This window comes from Phocoena phocoena, chromosome 9 (assembly GCF_963924675.1).
Source record: "Phocoena phocoena chromosome 9, mPhoPho1.1, whole genome shotgun sequence".
NCBI lineage: Eukaryota > Metazoa > Chordata > Mammalia > Artiodactyla > Phocoenidae > Phocoena > Phocoena phocoena.
In genome coordinates, this window is record NC_089227.1 from 91937270 (window position 1) to 91952128 (window position 14859).

At 42.9% G+C, this 14859-nt stretch overlaps 1 protein-coding gene across 1 annotated transcript in view; it reads right to left on the reverse strand.

The window, feature by feature from the left end:
• Positions 1-14859, reverse strand: part of HIPK2 (homeodomain interacting protein kinase 2) — a 123069-nt gene that overhangs the window by 24179 nt on the left and 84031 nt on the right. The window contains exons 7-10 of the mRNA XM_065884388.1: positions 11676-11802; positions 10458-10579; positions 3120-3262; positions 176-355 (exon numbers count right to left, since the gene is read on the reverse strand). Of these exons, the coding sequence (XP_065740460.1) occupies positions 176-355; positions 3120-3262; positions 10458-10579; positions 11676-11802 (572 nt within the window). The remainder of the gene's footprint in view (positions 1-175; positions 356-3119; positions 3263-10457; positions 10580-11675; positions 11803-14859) is intronic.

Here is a 14859-nt window from a genome sequence, read left to right on the forward strand (position 1 = left end):
TGGCAGGGTCAGCACTCAGACCTCAGAATGAGTGCCTCCTTCAAACCCTAGTGCTCCCCACATGGTCTAGCAAATTCTACTGGCCACTTCCTGTTCCACTCCAGGGATCCAGATCTTTAACTTCCAAGCTCCTCGAGGTCTCCTTCCTACAGGGATAGGCTCTTTCACCACCTACCTCGCAGAGGACTGGTGCTGCTTACTCTTCCGGGAGGAAGTGGTGCTGGTAGGTTGCTGCCGCATCACGTGGGCCACGCCCACATTTAAGGGTTGAGCTGCTGGAAGGGTCACATGACCAGTCAATAGCGCCGGCTGCTGCATGATGGGATTGTAATGGCTACCGTGAGCATGCGTGTTCCTAAAAGAAAGATGGGAAAAGAGGCTCTTTACTGGTTTTATAGAAACAGAGCTCGTTTATAAGATAAAGTTCCCTCCCCAATTAAAAGCCAAACTAAACCCAAAAGGTGGGTCTCTCACTACCCAGAGAGTTGTTGAAGGGAGGAGCCACCCCAGGTGACTTCAACAGGTAAGTTTCCCTGGTGCAGTAACATTTAAGTGGCAGGGACACAACTTGGTGAGTGAGAAAGAGGGCATTTCAAGCGGGGAGATGCCAAGTAGGCAGACTCAGCTTAAGTTCTGGGGAGAGAAAATAAATATTCCCTCCAGCTTTTCAAGTCCCTGAACAGGTGACTGTGCTGTGTATTTTATTTTAGAATTTACCAAGTGCCTTCAGTGGGTGATTCCACTCTGTGAGGGAGGCAGGATATCTTAGTAATACCACTTTATAAGGGAGGATATTGTAGTTTATGTGAAAAACAAACTTCGAAGACTGGGCGCCGTATGTTTCTGGCGTTCCGAAGTGTTAACACTTTAGAATTTTCTCAGCGGCTAGCACAATGCTCGGGCGTGTAGCAGCTGATTAATGAGTTACACGCTTCCTGAATGAACAATTAGATTAACTGAAGGTTGACTAGACATGCATAGAGTTTGGTACTAAGTGAAAATTACTAACGTCAGACACATGCTGATAAGAAACACTGCCAGCCATTATCCTGAAAATGGGTTATATGGGATCTGGGTTGTGTGGCGCTCAAAGGCTTGTTTTCCCACAGAAATATTAAGAGTAGTGATGAATTAAGAGAATTGCCCATAAAAACCCATTTAATACATAATAAAATGAAAAGGTATAGAATTCATCTGAATTTTTAAAATATTATGAAATTTATATTTGAAACTTAGGGAGAAAGATGAATAGGAAAAAAAGAAGTAGGAAGACACTTTTGGACATTTCCATGAGCTTTAGAAACTGATGTTGTAGCTTCTTTACTTTGTTGCTATTTCATCTACAGACATGGCACTCTTTTTCCTTTGATACAGGTCTAGCACTGGTACTTCTCTTTTGTTTATTAGCCATGATTACAGATGTTCTTTGGACCACACATGAAATGGAGAAGAGACTGAAAAGAAACTGTGTCGGCTTTAGGTGTCTTCTGTGGTCACCAGATCAGAGATGAGGAGGGATGAGGGATAAGAAAATATGCATGAGTGAGTGAGTATTGCTGAAATTCAATGAGCTAGAAATGCTGAAAGACAAAGGAAAGAAGGAGTACAGCGTATGTGTGGTCTTTCAGAAGAAGGGGTGAGGAAAAAAACACAACTGGTCAAACAGCTTTCCACTTGGTTGCTGTTCCTAATGAGCTGAAGAGGGAAGGTGGTCTTGCTGAGCATGAACCAGTGGGAATGGGGGAAGGGCAGATAACAGATCTATTTACTGCCTGTCATGTACCAGGCGCTGGCAGGGTATGTTAAATTCAGTCAAGTGCTTTGTTTCTTTATCTTAAATTTAAACCTCCCAACGATCCTATGAATAGACGAATATCCCCGCTTTACTGAAGAAGAACCAAGGCTCATACAGGTTAAGTAACTTTTCCCAGGTCCTGCAGGGCCAGACATGACCCCAGTTTTACCTGGTTTGAAAATGCTGCCAATGAGTGGGGGGAAATGTAGGGGGAGTGCTGTCAGTGGGAAGTGAATGGGGCTGTGATAAACAGCCCGTGTTCCTCTCTTCTTCTTAGTAAATTAAATTAGAATTAGTATATTAGTAATTAGAAAATTAACTGGCAGAACAGAGGAAGCTGCAGTTGAGGCTGGACTGGGGGCCTGTCTCTCTACCTCTCGACCTTTTGTCCAGAGCTCTTCATTCACAGTAGCCTTTCAGGTCAGAAAAGGAGCTGTCCGGAGGCTCCATGGTTGGTATGGAGACTGTCAAGAGGGTGAGGGGTGTGATCTGCCCCGCTGTTTGGGCTGAAAGAGAGACAGTGCAGGGGGCCACGGGAAGCTGGGGACAACTTGGGGGCTGCCATTTGGTTCTGCACTGGTGCAGCGGGGCATGGTGGTGGTGTTGGCGTGGGGTGGGTGGCAGGTACAAGGAAAAGTGGAAAGCGGCCATAAAAACAACGGAGCGACGTGTCAGTGATGAAGCTGGCGAGCGGGATGGGGTGGGGGGCTCTGGAAACAGATGCAGGGGGTGTGGCATGCTGGTGGCTGTCAGCTGGTTGCCTCTGGGGTCTGCGGAAAGTGCACTTGGATCTCGAAGATATGACTATCAACTGAAGAGACACACTCAGCAAACACACCAGAGTGTATCATCCCAAATAAAGCCCTTTCTGTCAAGCCTCCCCTGGGAGGTCTGCGATGACTCCAGTGTGCTCGCGTCTCAGAACACCTCGAGAACACTTCCCGGAATTGCATAGGAGCCCCGGGGACTCTCTTCCGCATCCTTTCGCTGGTGACAAATCTTTGTTTTCTGGGAGTGGAATTTAATTCTGAGAAACAACCAAAAAATCGTCCCATGCCAAGTCTGGTGAATTACACTGGTGATCAAATAATGGAACTGAATTTTGGGTTGAAAATGACAACTGACCATAATGTAATGAAGCTGATTTTCTAGTGTCCTGGTACACATTTATTTAAAAATAACCTCTCATTACACTGTAGTCTATTCCACCTAATAATCTTTTTAATTTAAAAAGCAGGAGATTCTGGTACAGGCCAGCCCGGCAGCTCTCTGGGTCAGTGGTAGACGTGCCTCCCATCCCAGACGTGCCTGCTGCCTCGCTTACCTCCAGTCGGCCAACTGCTGGGTGCCGGCCATGGTCTCGGGAATCACAGTCGCATGCTGCACCGACGTGTGCGTGGCCACCCCAGTCAGCTGCTGCCACGCCGGGGGAAGCAGGATCTGCTGGGTCCCACTTGGCCAGGCCTGCTGTAGGACAGAGGACGTTTGCTGTCACCATGTGTGTTAGTCATAAAATCAATCTGCATGAGTCAAGCACTTATTCTGTGCCCACAGTTGTGCTAGACCCTGTGATAGGTGTGAAAGTGGAGACCTGCTCTTTGGCCTCAAAATCCAGGGGAGATAAAATTAGCACATGGGACGTCAACAGAAGATAATAAGGATATGGGCAAAGAACTGTATGGAAGCAATTCATTCACATTGAAGGATGATTTATTTATAAATTTGCTCTAATGAACAAAGCTTAAAATTTCCAAGAGTTCATTTATTGATTTATTCTGTCACACAATTACGTGCAAGAGATTGAGGTAGTTGCATTGGGCCATACAAGGGTAACTTCTTGCCCTCAAGAAGTTTTCTGTCTAGTATCCTTTATTTAATATTTTGCCTTGTGTTTATCAGCTAGAATCTAGAGGTCCAACTTGTGTTATCTTCTGAATCTAAGTTAACATAATTCTGAGATCACCAAGTATCCGATACTTGCCTGCAACTGAGGGCAGGCGAGTGTGACGTACAATCCTTAGCTGGGACCTTAAGCTTACCTGAGAATTACCGCGACTTTTCCTCAAAGCAAAAATGAGACGGTGGGGGAGTCGCAGCTTGATTCTTTGTAAATATTAAGCGTTTTCTAAGAAGTCTAAAACGAACTTTCTTGATTCCTCCTTGAACAGACTTACACGTGTGCGTGCACGTGCGTGTATCGTGTTTTGAGCTCTCTGTATCTTCAGTCACTATTCTGCTTGCCTTTGGTTATTAAATGATTCACAATGAACACAGCTGTCCAAAGCTGGACACTTGAAGGAACACCACTAAGGTAAAATTCCTCTTGGGTAGATCAAGGACTTAAAAGATTTGGGATCTTAGTTATATCTCTCTTTCCATTGCGATGGAGATGACTGACACTGGGTAATTAATATAATGTAGAGCTCCACAAACTGTGCGTGTGTTTAGGCTCACGTGTACAAACAAGCACTTCTGGAAGTGGATTACAAATTTGAGTCAAGGCTTAATAAGCAGTGATGTGTATAAAATGATATAGCCGCAGTTTAGACCTGAGTGGATCGTTCACCTGGTCTATCCTGTCATCTCTGTGGCAGATGAGACCCAGTGAAATCTCGTATACCTTGTAGATATTGCCTGTTTGCTTACTGATCTTTTTTGATAGAGGCAGAAAGCTCAGGGACCACAGATAAAACAGTAAATGCTTAATAAATGTCTGTTGATGAAATGAAGGAAGCAGTTCTACCAAGGCAAGTAACTATACTTAACTGTATTTCAGGTTTACTGAATTCAAACACGGTGAGCAGAAAAATAATTTAATTGACTGAAACAGTTATGAGCTCAAAAGCTTAAATGAATAAGTTTCACTGGCAGTAAGATTTCTACTGATTTTGCCTGGAACTTATTTCAGATCTCATAAAAAGCATGTGTTTTGACTAATGTCATTTTAAAATAATACATCTTGATATCAAGCTAAGGACATTATTTTTTCCCGATTTCCCTAAAATGAATATTAACATTTTACTTCAAAGGGAGATATTTTTGTACCTCTATCACTGATTGATGTGTTCAACTCATTTCAGACAACACTTCATCAGATATTTCTATAATTTATTACTGCTTTATAAGATTAGCACTGATATTTCTGGATGCATACTGTGTACCAAGCATAGAACTAAGACCATAAATAGATTTTCTGACTTTCTCTTAAGACCAATCCTGTGAGGTAGGGACCGTTTTCCCCTCCCTTTTCTCAAATGAGTAAACTGAAACACTGAGAAGTTAAATAGCTTGCCTGGAAATATGGTAAATTAAACATACATTTACTGCTCTCCCTCTTTAAGCTCAACTAAAATGACAGTGAACGAATGAAAAAAATATATAGAGCCATAGGACAAAGAGAACAGGAAGTGACAATAACAGTTAACAAAATTTTAGAAGCTGTTAACCAGAAGGGCGATTACTGAGTTCACAGACTGAAGGAATCTAAGGACAAGTCTGTATATTAAACTATGAGATGTCTTCACCCCCAGATCCCTGGTATGTAGAATTATTACCCAGCCTCCCCAGTCTCAAAGCAGGAGCCTGGAGGATTCTCTCTAGGGAAACTGACTATTCCAAGAGAAAAAAATATATAGACATATTTGACAAGAGGGGATCTGCCAATGAAAATGCTGAGCTCACTCCTTACTGGTCTATACAGAAGCCCACATTCAGCTATGGAGAAGTCCACCGCCCTGCCCCTGAAGCTCTCCAGTTATTTCAGTGCTTCAGTCTTAGATATGAATGAACAGACAGGGATTGTCAGATTTTAAAGGAAGCTTCTAAGATGAAAGAGACTAAAACAAAAAAATGAAACTCAGAGGAAACAACAACAGTGTAGGAATCAGAAGAAAATTTCAAAAAAAATATATAATTAATGTCCTCATAGAGGTAAAAAAAATATATCTATCTATCTATATATCTCCATGAAACAAGATCATGTATAAGAAGATATATCTATATTCAGAGAATGAGAAAGAACTCTTAGAAATGAGACCTATGACAACAGAAATTAATGATTCCATAGAGTTGAGAAAATATTAGGAAGTAGCATAGATCGAATATATAGAGACAAAAAGGTGGGCAGGGTCAGGGGGAGATATGAAAATCATTAGATCACTTCAGAAACACCAGCACCTAATTAATAAGAATTCTGCAAAGAGGGAACAGAGAAAATGGAAGGGAAGAAGTTAACAAAGGCAAAAATAAAAGAAAATTCTCCAGGTAAAAAGGGCAAATAGGTTGTCCAGGACAATGTATTCTAAAAGACTCACAAGGAAACATGCAGTCATGAAATCTCAGACCACTGCAGACAAGGAGAGTCTTAAAAGATTTCAGAAAGAGAGAAACATAACAACGACTGAACAACGTGCTCAAACACATCAACACATCAAACACACAAGTCTTTTAGAACTCTGGAAGAGTTTGGGGCTGCATAATAATAGACATAGAGGAAACTAACCCAATGAAAAGATGAGACAATCATTAATTCCAGGAAAAACACGTTGTACAGGAAAAGAAATGGAATCATAGTATATTATGAGGCTCAGCTGAAAATAATATGATACAATATCGATGATAATAATTAATTATATTTAAATTCAAAAATAACTTCCCCAAAGTGATACAGCCAGTAAGTGGTGGGGCTGGCACCTGGACATGGGCGGTCAAATTCTACAGCCCATGCTCTCAGCCAAACTACTACCTCTTTTTATGGAGATGATACATGAAAGTGCTGGCCCTATTCAGGATCAGGTGTTGGTGGTAACTGCATAAAAGTGGTATGAAAGAGTCTTCCTTATTCATTAACAATATCAGGCACCAAGCAGGACTGACACAGACGGCAAGACAGAATGGTTGGAAAGACTGGCTGAAAATAACCAGAGAAGGTTTTGAGAAGCATCGAAGTTTTGTATTTTAACAGTTTAAAGAGTCCAAGCCAGTGGTTTATGCTTAGGGAAACATTTAAAGGGGTTCAGGTGATACAAGCTGATTGCCTAGAAGAATGCACAAAACTTCTTCATGGCAGGGCAGAGTCTACAAGGATCTGGCAAACAGAAATCTCCATATCCTGGGGGCTCTGAAGGGTCAAAGCGGGTTTGGGATCTTGCCATTTGAAAAGTGAGATAAATTCAATACTGTATCAATCAAGAACTGTACTTCCCATCTCTCTACCTTTACCTACTCATTCATAGTTTCTGATGGTGGTCAAGATGCCAGCTCTGGGCTGGGGCTTGGAAGGACAGAGGTGACAGCTCCTTTTAGGCAGTATCAAAAAAATGTTACTGGTAAGGCAATCCATATCACCCTCGTGTCACTGAAATGAGAGGGTGTGATTACACTCTCTTCTTCCATGAACACATCTTTGGGGTGCCCCAGAGAGAGGGACATGTCCTTTGAGGGACATGTGATGCTGCTGGGAGGTGGGGCAGAAAAGGGCAGAGCAAACAAAGCTAACATGAGGGATGGATTTAAAAGACTCTATAAACTTTCACAGATTAACTCCTGGAAAAAGTGTAACTATTAGATAAAAAGAAATATGCAGAATTTTGGGATATATTTAAAGTAATAATCTTTGGAGTGCCTCTGCCTGATACCTAGAAATTTATCCCAAGAAAAATGAAGGCGTCAGCTTGCGTGTTTAATTATTGCTTTTTTTCTTTTTTTTTTATAGCTGCCCTACTAGTTTTAGAAGTTAGCTTATTTTCGTCCTTTGAAGGGACCATTAAACAATACCTAGGAGAGGACTTCCCTGGTGGCGCAGTGGTTAAGAATCGCCTGCCAAGGCAGGGAACATGGGTTCGAGCCCTGGTCCGGGAAGATCCCACATGCCACGGAGCAACTAAGCCCGTGAGCCACGACTACTGAGCCTGTGCTCTAGAGCCCGCGAGCTACAACTACTGAGCCCGCACGCCTAGAGCCCATGCTCCACAACAAGAGAAGCCACTGCAATGAGAAGCACACGCACTGCAATGAAGAGTAGCCCCCGCTCACCGCAACTAGAGAAAGCCTGCGTGCAGCAAGGGAAAGCTTGTGCGCAGCAACGAAGATCCAATGTAGCCAAAAAAAGAGAAAAACCCCAAAAACCTAGGAAAGCTCGACCTTAAGACGCTAACATATTGGCATGAATTGAGTGACAGAAAAATCAAAAGCAACCAATAAACAAAAAGACACACAGTGATGCTAGATAGGACAGGACTTTTTTTATTTTATTTTTTTAAACTTAATCTCTCTTAGGCGTCTCTGCATGTCAAGACACTTTGGTCTACCATGTCTTTGACGTGCAGGCTCAGCGACCATGGCTCACGGGCCCAGCCACTCCTACTGCAAACAAAAGGGAGCTATGAGGACCAGAGACAGAGGAAGGAGTAGAAGGTGTGCTTTATACACTGAAGGTTCTCTGTTTACAAACTTTCAGCAAGACACAGCTTTCTGTGCCATCGGAAGCTGGTGTTAGTGGTCATTTGCAGTCTCAATTTGGACTTAAGAACAAAGAGATGAAGAATGGCTAATATCAATCTCAAACAAGCTGTTCCAGAAAACAGAAGAAGAGGTAATAATATCCAGCATATCTTATGAGATTGGTGTAATCTCGATGCCCAAAGCAGATAAAGATTCTACAAGAAAGAGAAATTCATGCCGCTTCTCACTTACGAACATAGATGCAAAAATACTAGCTATAGTGTTTGCAAACTATCCAGAATTGAAAAGCATACAAACACATCAAGCACAACATGATTAAATAAAGTTCACCCTGGACATACAGGGTTAGTTTAACATTACAAAATCTATTAAGTAACTTGGTACACTAACAGATAAAGAAACCGAAACACAGGAGCATTTCAATAGATGAAGAAAGAACATTTGATGCAACTTAATATTAATTCATTAAAAATTAGCAAACTTGAAGAAGCGTCCCTATCAACTCTTCAGAGTAAACAAAATCCCTAATGGCAAGCAGCTAGAAGAATTTCCTTTAAAGTTAGGTTCAAGTTAAGGATGTTCAATATTAACACTGTTATTAAACGTTGTTGTGGAGGGGCTGGCAGCACAGTGATATAAGGACAATAAATAAAAGTTATAAAGATTGTAAAGGAAGAAACAAAACTGCATCATTTGTAAATGAAAAGATAGTCTACATAGAAAATCCAAGGGAATTCACAGAAACAATCAGAACTAATCAGAGTTTGGAAGGATTGCTAGATAACGAACTCAATAAAGAAAAATCAGTTACATTCCTATGAACCAAAGACAAATAATTAGAACATACAGTTAAAAGAGTTATTAATAACAAAACTGTAAAATATTTAGGAATTATTCTAACAAAAGAAAACTTTAGTGAAAGGAATAAAAGGTAATTTATATACAGTTATACCATGTTCAGGGATGACTTAATATTATAAGGATGTCCTAAAAGTAAACATAAATCCAATGCAAGTCCAATAAATACAAACCAGGAAATTTTGGGTTTTGTTTTGGCTTGTTTTGGAACCAAAATTCTTATGTAAAGGTGATGATAAAATTCACACGGAAAAGCAAAGGGATAAGAATAGACAGCGAAATTTTGAAGAACAATATAGGAGCAGGGCTTTTCTGACCAGATACCAGACATATATTAAAGTCATAATAGTTAAGACAATAGGATATTGGAGAGGATGATGGAATAGCATAGAGTGAGCCCAAAACAGACCTATGCAATTTGACTATATTAAAACCCCAAACCTCTATTCAACAAAAGACACCATAAGTAAGTATCATTGGGAACCAACTTTACTTAAAAACAAAAGTGCCTCTAAACTAACGACATTTTGGTCAAGCTGTCCTTGACGCCCAACAACAGAAACAGTACAGCATGGTGGTAAAAATACAGATGCCAGTGTCTTGGGTTTCTGTTCTGGTTCTGCCACCTAATTGCCGTGTGACTTCGAACCGGTGCTTGTGCTTCAGTCCCCCTATTTGTCAAAAGGAGACAAATACTTTTCTATGTTGTGGGGATTAAATCAATAACAACTGTAAAGTGCCGGCATAATGAGGATGTATTTGTTATTAAGGTTCAAGTGACATTAAGGATTGATTACTATTATCATTACACCGCTATGGTTACCTAAAATTTCCACAACGCTTTACATATTTTCAACCAGTTTCACCTCTGTGATTTCATTCTAAGAATCTGTCAGAGTACCTGTGTGAACAGATAAGGAAGGTTCCAGCCCAAAGCTTCTGTGATCCTGGTTTTCAACTATAAAACAAAGAGATAATCTCCAAGGCTCTTTTTGGCTTTAAAAAAATAATTTAAATTTTACAAGGAAGAAATGCTAACTGACTTGCCTTGGGTCACAGACAGTTAGGATGAAACCCTAGGTCTCCCATATTAATTTGCATTGCAAAGATACAGTGATAATTTCCCCAGACTCTCCCTGTGTCTAAATTTCTTCTTGTAATTGTAAGCTAGATACTTAGGGAGGTAATTCACCTGGGCATCATTCAGAATATTACTGATATATTCTAATGATTTCAAGCATCTAACTCATTGCCAGGGAGGGAATTAGCGAAGATATAGCTCTTTTGTGAACAACATTAACATGGACCATGGTAATACCAGTAATAATAAAGAAAGAATTACCTGGGCAAGCAGACCTGGTTGGATCTGAAGAGGCTGAGCTCCTGGGGCTTGAGTGACGATGGGAACCGCGTTTTCCATTCTCACAGAGTAGCCAGCATGCTTAGAGGGAGAGGCCTGCAATCCTAGTCCAGACAACGGGCAAGGGGGAAAAGGGCTAAGTGACTGGAAACAGCTGGACGAGGAGAACCTTCCTAGCCCGCTGTGTCAGCTCTCAGCTTCCCTTGGCACTAGATACCGCCTGGTCCTTTGGAAGTCTCCCCTTTAGTTTCTAACTTAAAAAAAAAAAAAAATTTTTTTTTTTTCTTTTGGCTGTGCCGCGTGGCTTGCGGGATCTTACTTCCCCGACCAGGGACTGAACCCGGGCCCTTGGCAGTGAAAGCGTGGAGTCCTAACCACTGGACCGCCATGGAATTCCCTCTAACTTAAAATTTAAAAAAACCACGAAAACAGCCTTGAATGTTTTCAAAGACTAGGTCTTTGAAAGATTAAGGAATCTTTAAAGCCAAAAGTGGAACAGTTATGTTGGCAAATTACAGCAGGAAAACAACTGCTTTTGACATGAAGATATATCTGTGTATGTCAAAGCCAGGCCTTGGGGGAGGAGTGAGGCGGCTGGAATTGCACTGATTCAGACTGAACCACGTAGACTTACACCAGGAGGGTTTCAGAGACAAATTCTTGAGCTTTCTGTGTAAACTGTAACCAAGCGGCCAATTCCACCTTAGAGTTTTCAGGAGAAGAGGCCGGGGTGCATGGCCAAAGGATCACCTGGTGGGCACATGGTCGGGGGGTGGTGTCCAGGAAATGCTTTCCAGACAGATTTATATTCTTCACAAGAACTGGGACTAGTTGGCTGTCGGGATCGGCAATTTTTTACAGATAAGCCACACAGGATATTCCATGTGAGGAAACGCAAGAGCTGACATCAGCATAACAATGGGAACACACACAATGCGCTGATTTACAGACAGCAACTGGGCCTGGGCCGAAACCACTGGCAGGTGATGAGAATAATAAGGCGCTGACTTGGTGCCGAAACGTAAGTCCCACTGTTTCTAGGCTGGCCGCCGCAGTACGGGGGCCCTCAAGTTCAGTGATGCCAGGGCTCTCAGCAAAAGAAATGAAGAGGGCTTTAGCAGGACAGAAGAGTTTGGGGGCTGGCGCCCCAGAGGTGGTCCTCTTGGGAGCAGGTGAGAGGCTGTGTCCACTCAGCCTTACCTTGGAAGCCGGGTGGACACACGATGAGCGCTTGCTGGAAGGGGTCGGGCCGGGCGCAGATCTGGGCCGCTCCTGTCTGCAGGGGCATGCTCCGCTGGGCCACCGCAGCCATGGATGCCGCTGAGGGCTGGTAGAGTGCAGATTGGTAGTTTAGTATGGAGACTTCAGGATTGGCTAAGGAAAGAGTGGCACTGGTGGAGGTGGGAGCCTAAAGGAATGGTGGGGATTAAACAAAAATAAACACAAATAAAAAATGAGGGAGGTGGCACGTTGGGAGACACGAATCTAAATCAAATAAATGAACTCAAAGAAGAGCAAACAAACAAACGAAAACCAAGAGCAAAAAAGCAAAAACAGAGGGGAGTGGAAATACAGTTGGAAAGTCGCAGGGAAAAGCAGGCACCTGCAGCCCCATGAGACACAGAACCACCTTCGGTGCTTACATCCAGGCCTATTCCTAACATTTATGGGGCCTGCAAATGCAAGTGGACGTCTGCATATCATGTCTAAATACTGCAAAGTTAAAAATCGGCTAAAGGACTTACGTTCTGCCCTTCCACCTGGACACGTACACTTTCATAACCACCTGGAAGACTGGGTTTGAGTTTGAATCCCTCTTGGATTCCTTGGCTTGGCCACTGGAACGTGGAGCTGAATGCCTGCCTTCCTTCTCTCCCTGTCCCAGCTCTGTCCCACAACTTGAGGGCCTTTGGGTGAATGTATTTGGACTTGGTGGTACAGTCCATACCAGGGAGGATGAAACCAAGCCTGGGGTGCCAGGTACCCAGAGCTTGGCATGGAGGCACACATACCTGGGGAGGGCCCAGGCAGGGGGCCCTTTTTCTCAGGTGTAAGGGCAGCACTGTTTACAGATGCCCTGAGATGTTTGCAGAGCACTGTTACTGTTAAGAAATACGCTGCAGAAATAGAGACGGAGAGGGACATGCTGAGACTGGGGTTACTTGTTGGAATTCGGTGCATCCTCATGCTGGCGTTCAACTACTAAAGCTGGAAGGCAGGGAGAAAAGATGCCAGTGGGTCAAGAGAACTTAAATGGAGATGGGTTAGATAGATACTGAAGTTATGTCCTCTTTCCTTTCTCTTCCAGAAAGAGACAGCATTTGAGATTGAAATTCCATGTGACGCAAAGCCACGCACGGAAGGAAAAGAAATTCTACACTGAGAATTCTCCAGTTTCACCCCATCTTAGTCTTCTTCATGCTGAGCCTTTAGCAGATAGGTGGAGTTACCTATGGCTTCAGATTCAACCTTTATAAGAGGTTTTGCCACTAGAGGTTACAAGCACTAAAAAAGTAAGGAGGGAAAGAGCCACAAGGATATCGTGGACACGTACAAAATCAGGATTTCAAGAAGGGTATGCATGTGTGTCAAATTTGATAAAAAGGATAAAGTCTCATTTTACATGATCTTTATACTTATATTTGATGCTGAATTTCAGTGCAAAGCAAAAGAATTTGAAAGTAATCACTAAATTATTTGGCGCCCATGTTTAGATTTTAAGATATTATTGTAACAATAAGTGTCTGTTTTTGCAGCACCACACAATTGGCCTCCAGGTAGTGTGACTGGGGATGCACGTGTGACACGTGTGGGCTAGCATCTTTTATTGGGTTGGCCAAAAAGTTCGTTTGGGTTTTCCGTAAGATCTTATGAACTTTTTCCATAAGATCTTATGAACCTGAACGAACTTTTGGGCCAATCTAATTTTTAAATTTTTTATTGAAGTATAGTTCATTTACAATGCTGTGTTAGTCTCTGGTGCACAGCAAAGTGATTCAGTTACATATATATGTGTGTGTGTGTGTATTCTTTTTCATATTCTTTTCCATTATAGGTTTCTAAAAGGTATTGAATATAGTTCCCTGTGCTATACAGTAGGTCCTTGTTGTTTATCTGTTTTATATACAGTCATCTGTATTGGGCCAGCATCTGTGTTGCTACTGATGGCACGACTTGTGTTTCCTCTGTGTTCTCTCCATGGCCTCACCTCTCTGGGAGGCTTCCCCAGATACACACTTCCCACCACGTGCTTGCACTCTACACACCAGAGACCAGACCCTCCTCACATCTTCCTGCCTCTGGGCTTCCCTCTTCAGGGCACTAGCACCAATCTCCTCCAGTTCCCACGCTGGCGCTCAACTACTCCCCCTTCTGGCCAGTCGCTGGTACTGCTGCTCCTTCCTTCAAAACGTCCCCAGAACCCTCTTTTTAATCACTACTTCCTTAGCTGAGGCCTGTCCTGGTGCCTGGGACCTGTAAGGCCCTGACTAGTGATGCTGTGGCCTCTGCTTCCTCTCTTCCAATTCGTTTTGGACACAGAGGCTAGAACATTCTTTCCAAAAGACTACTTTGTGCATGTCACCACCCTGCTCAAAAATCTCCAATTGCTGCCTAACGAATACTGTATATGCATCTTAGTCTGGCCCTCCTTCCTCACAGTTAGGCCAACCTTCCCATTTCAACGTATCTTCTACTCTTCCTGCTTATGGCACCAGCAAGATAGTCCACTCACTGTGATGGCGCTCTGGTGATGAAGACCAAAACCACGGTGATATTTTGGCAAGGAGTTCACCCGACTGGCTGTGGCTGCCTTAGCCTGAGGACTGAGCTAGGCACTGGGTGGGAATGTTTATTATTTTGGACTCCAGGCTGTAGAGAACATTAGCTCTTCCCACTAAGGAGAATTGTAAGAACACCAAGGGCCCCCAGGGGGCAGCAGATTCCAGGCAGCCTCTCCTAGAGTTTAGGCAGAAGGAGAGGACAGGCTGGGAAGTAAAGGTGGGCCTTGGCAACACACCATGCCAGGAATGGCCTGGAAAACAGGGTCAGTGGCTCTTCTGTGGGAGTAGGGGACCTGTCGGAAAGGAGTAGATGGCCCAGCAGAGTATTCACACTTCAGGATTAGAACATATACACTCCTTTCCTATGGGGTGGTGTGTGTGTGTACACACACACACACATACACACACACAGAGGTGTGCTGGTGTCATTAAAGATTGAATATTAAGACTGAAAAAAATCTAGGGACATTTATTTGGTGGAACTGGTAAGGCTGGTTGGTGGGAATAAAAGTAAAAGTCTCTTAGATACCAGCGGCAGCCTGAATGAGGACTTGGGGATTATTCATTCAGTAACTATTTCCTGGGTGTCATCCATATTTCGA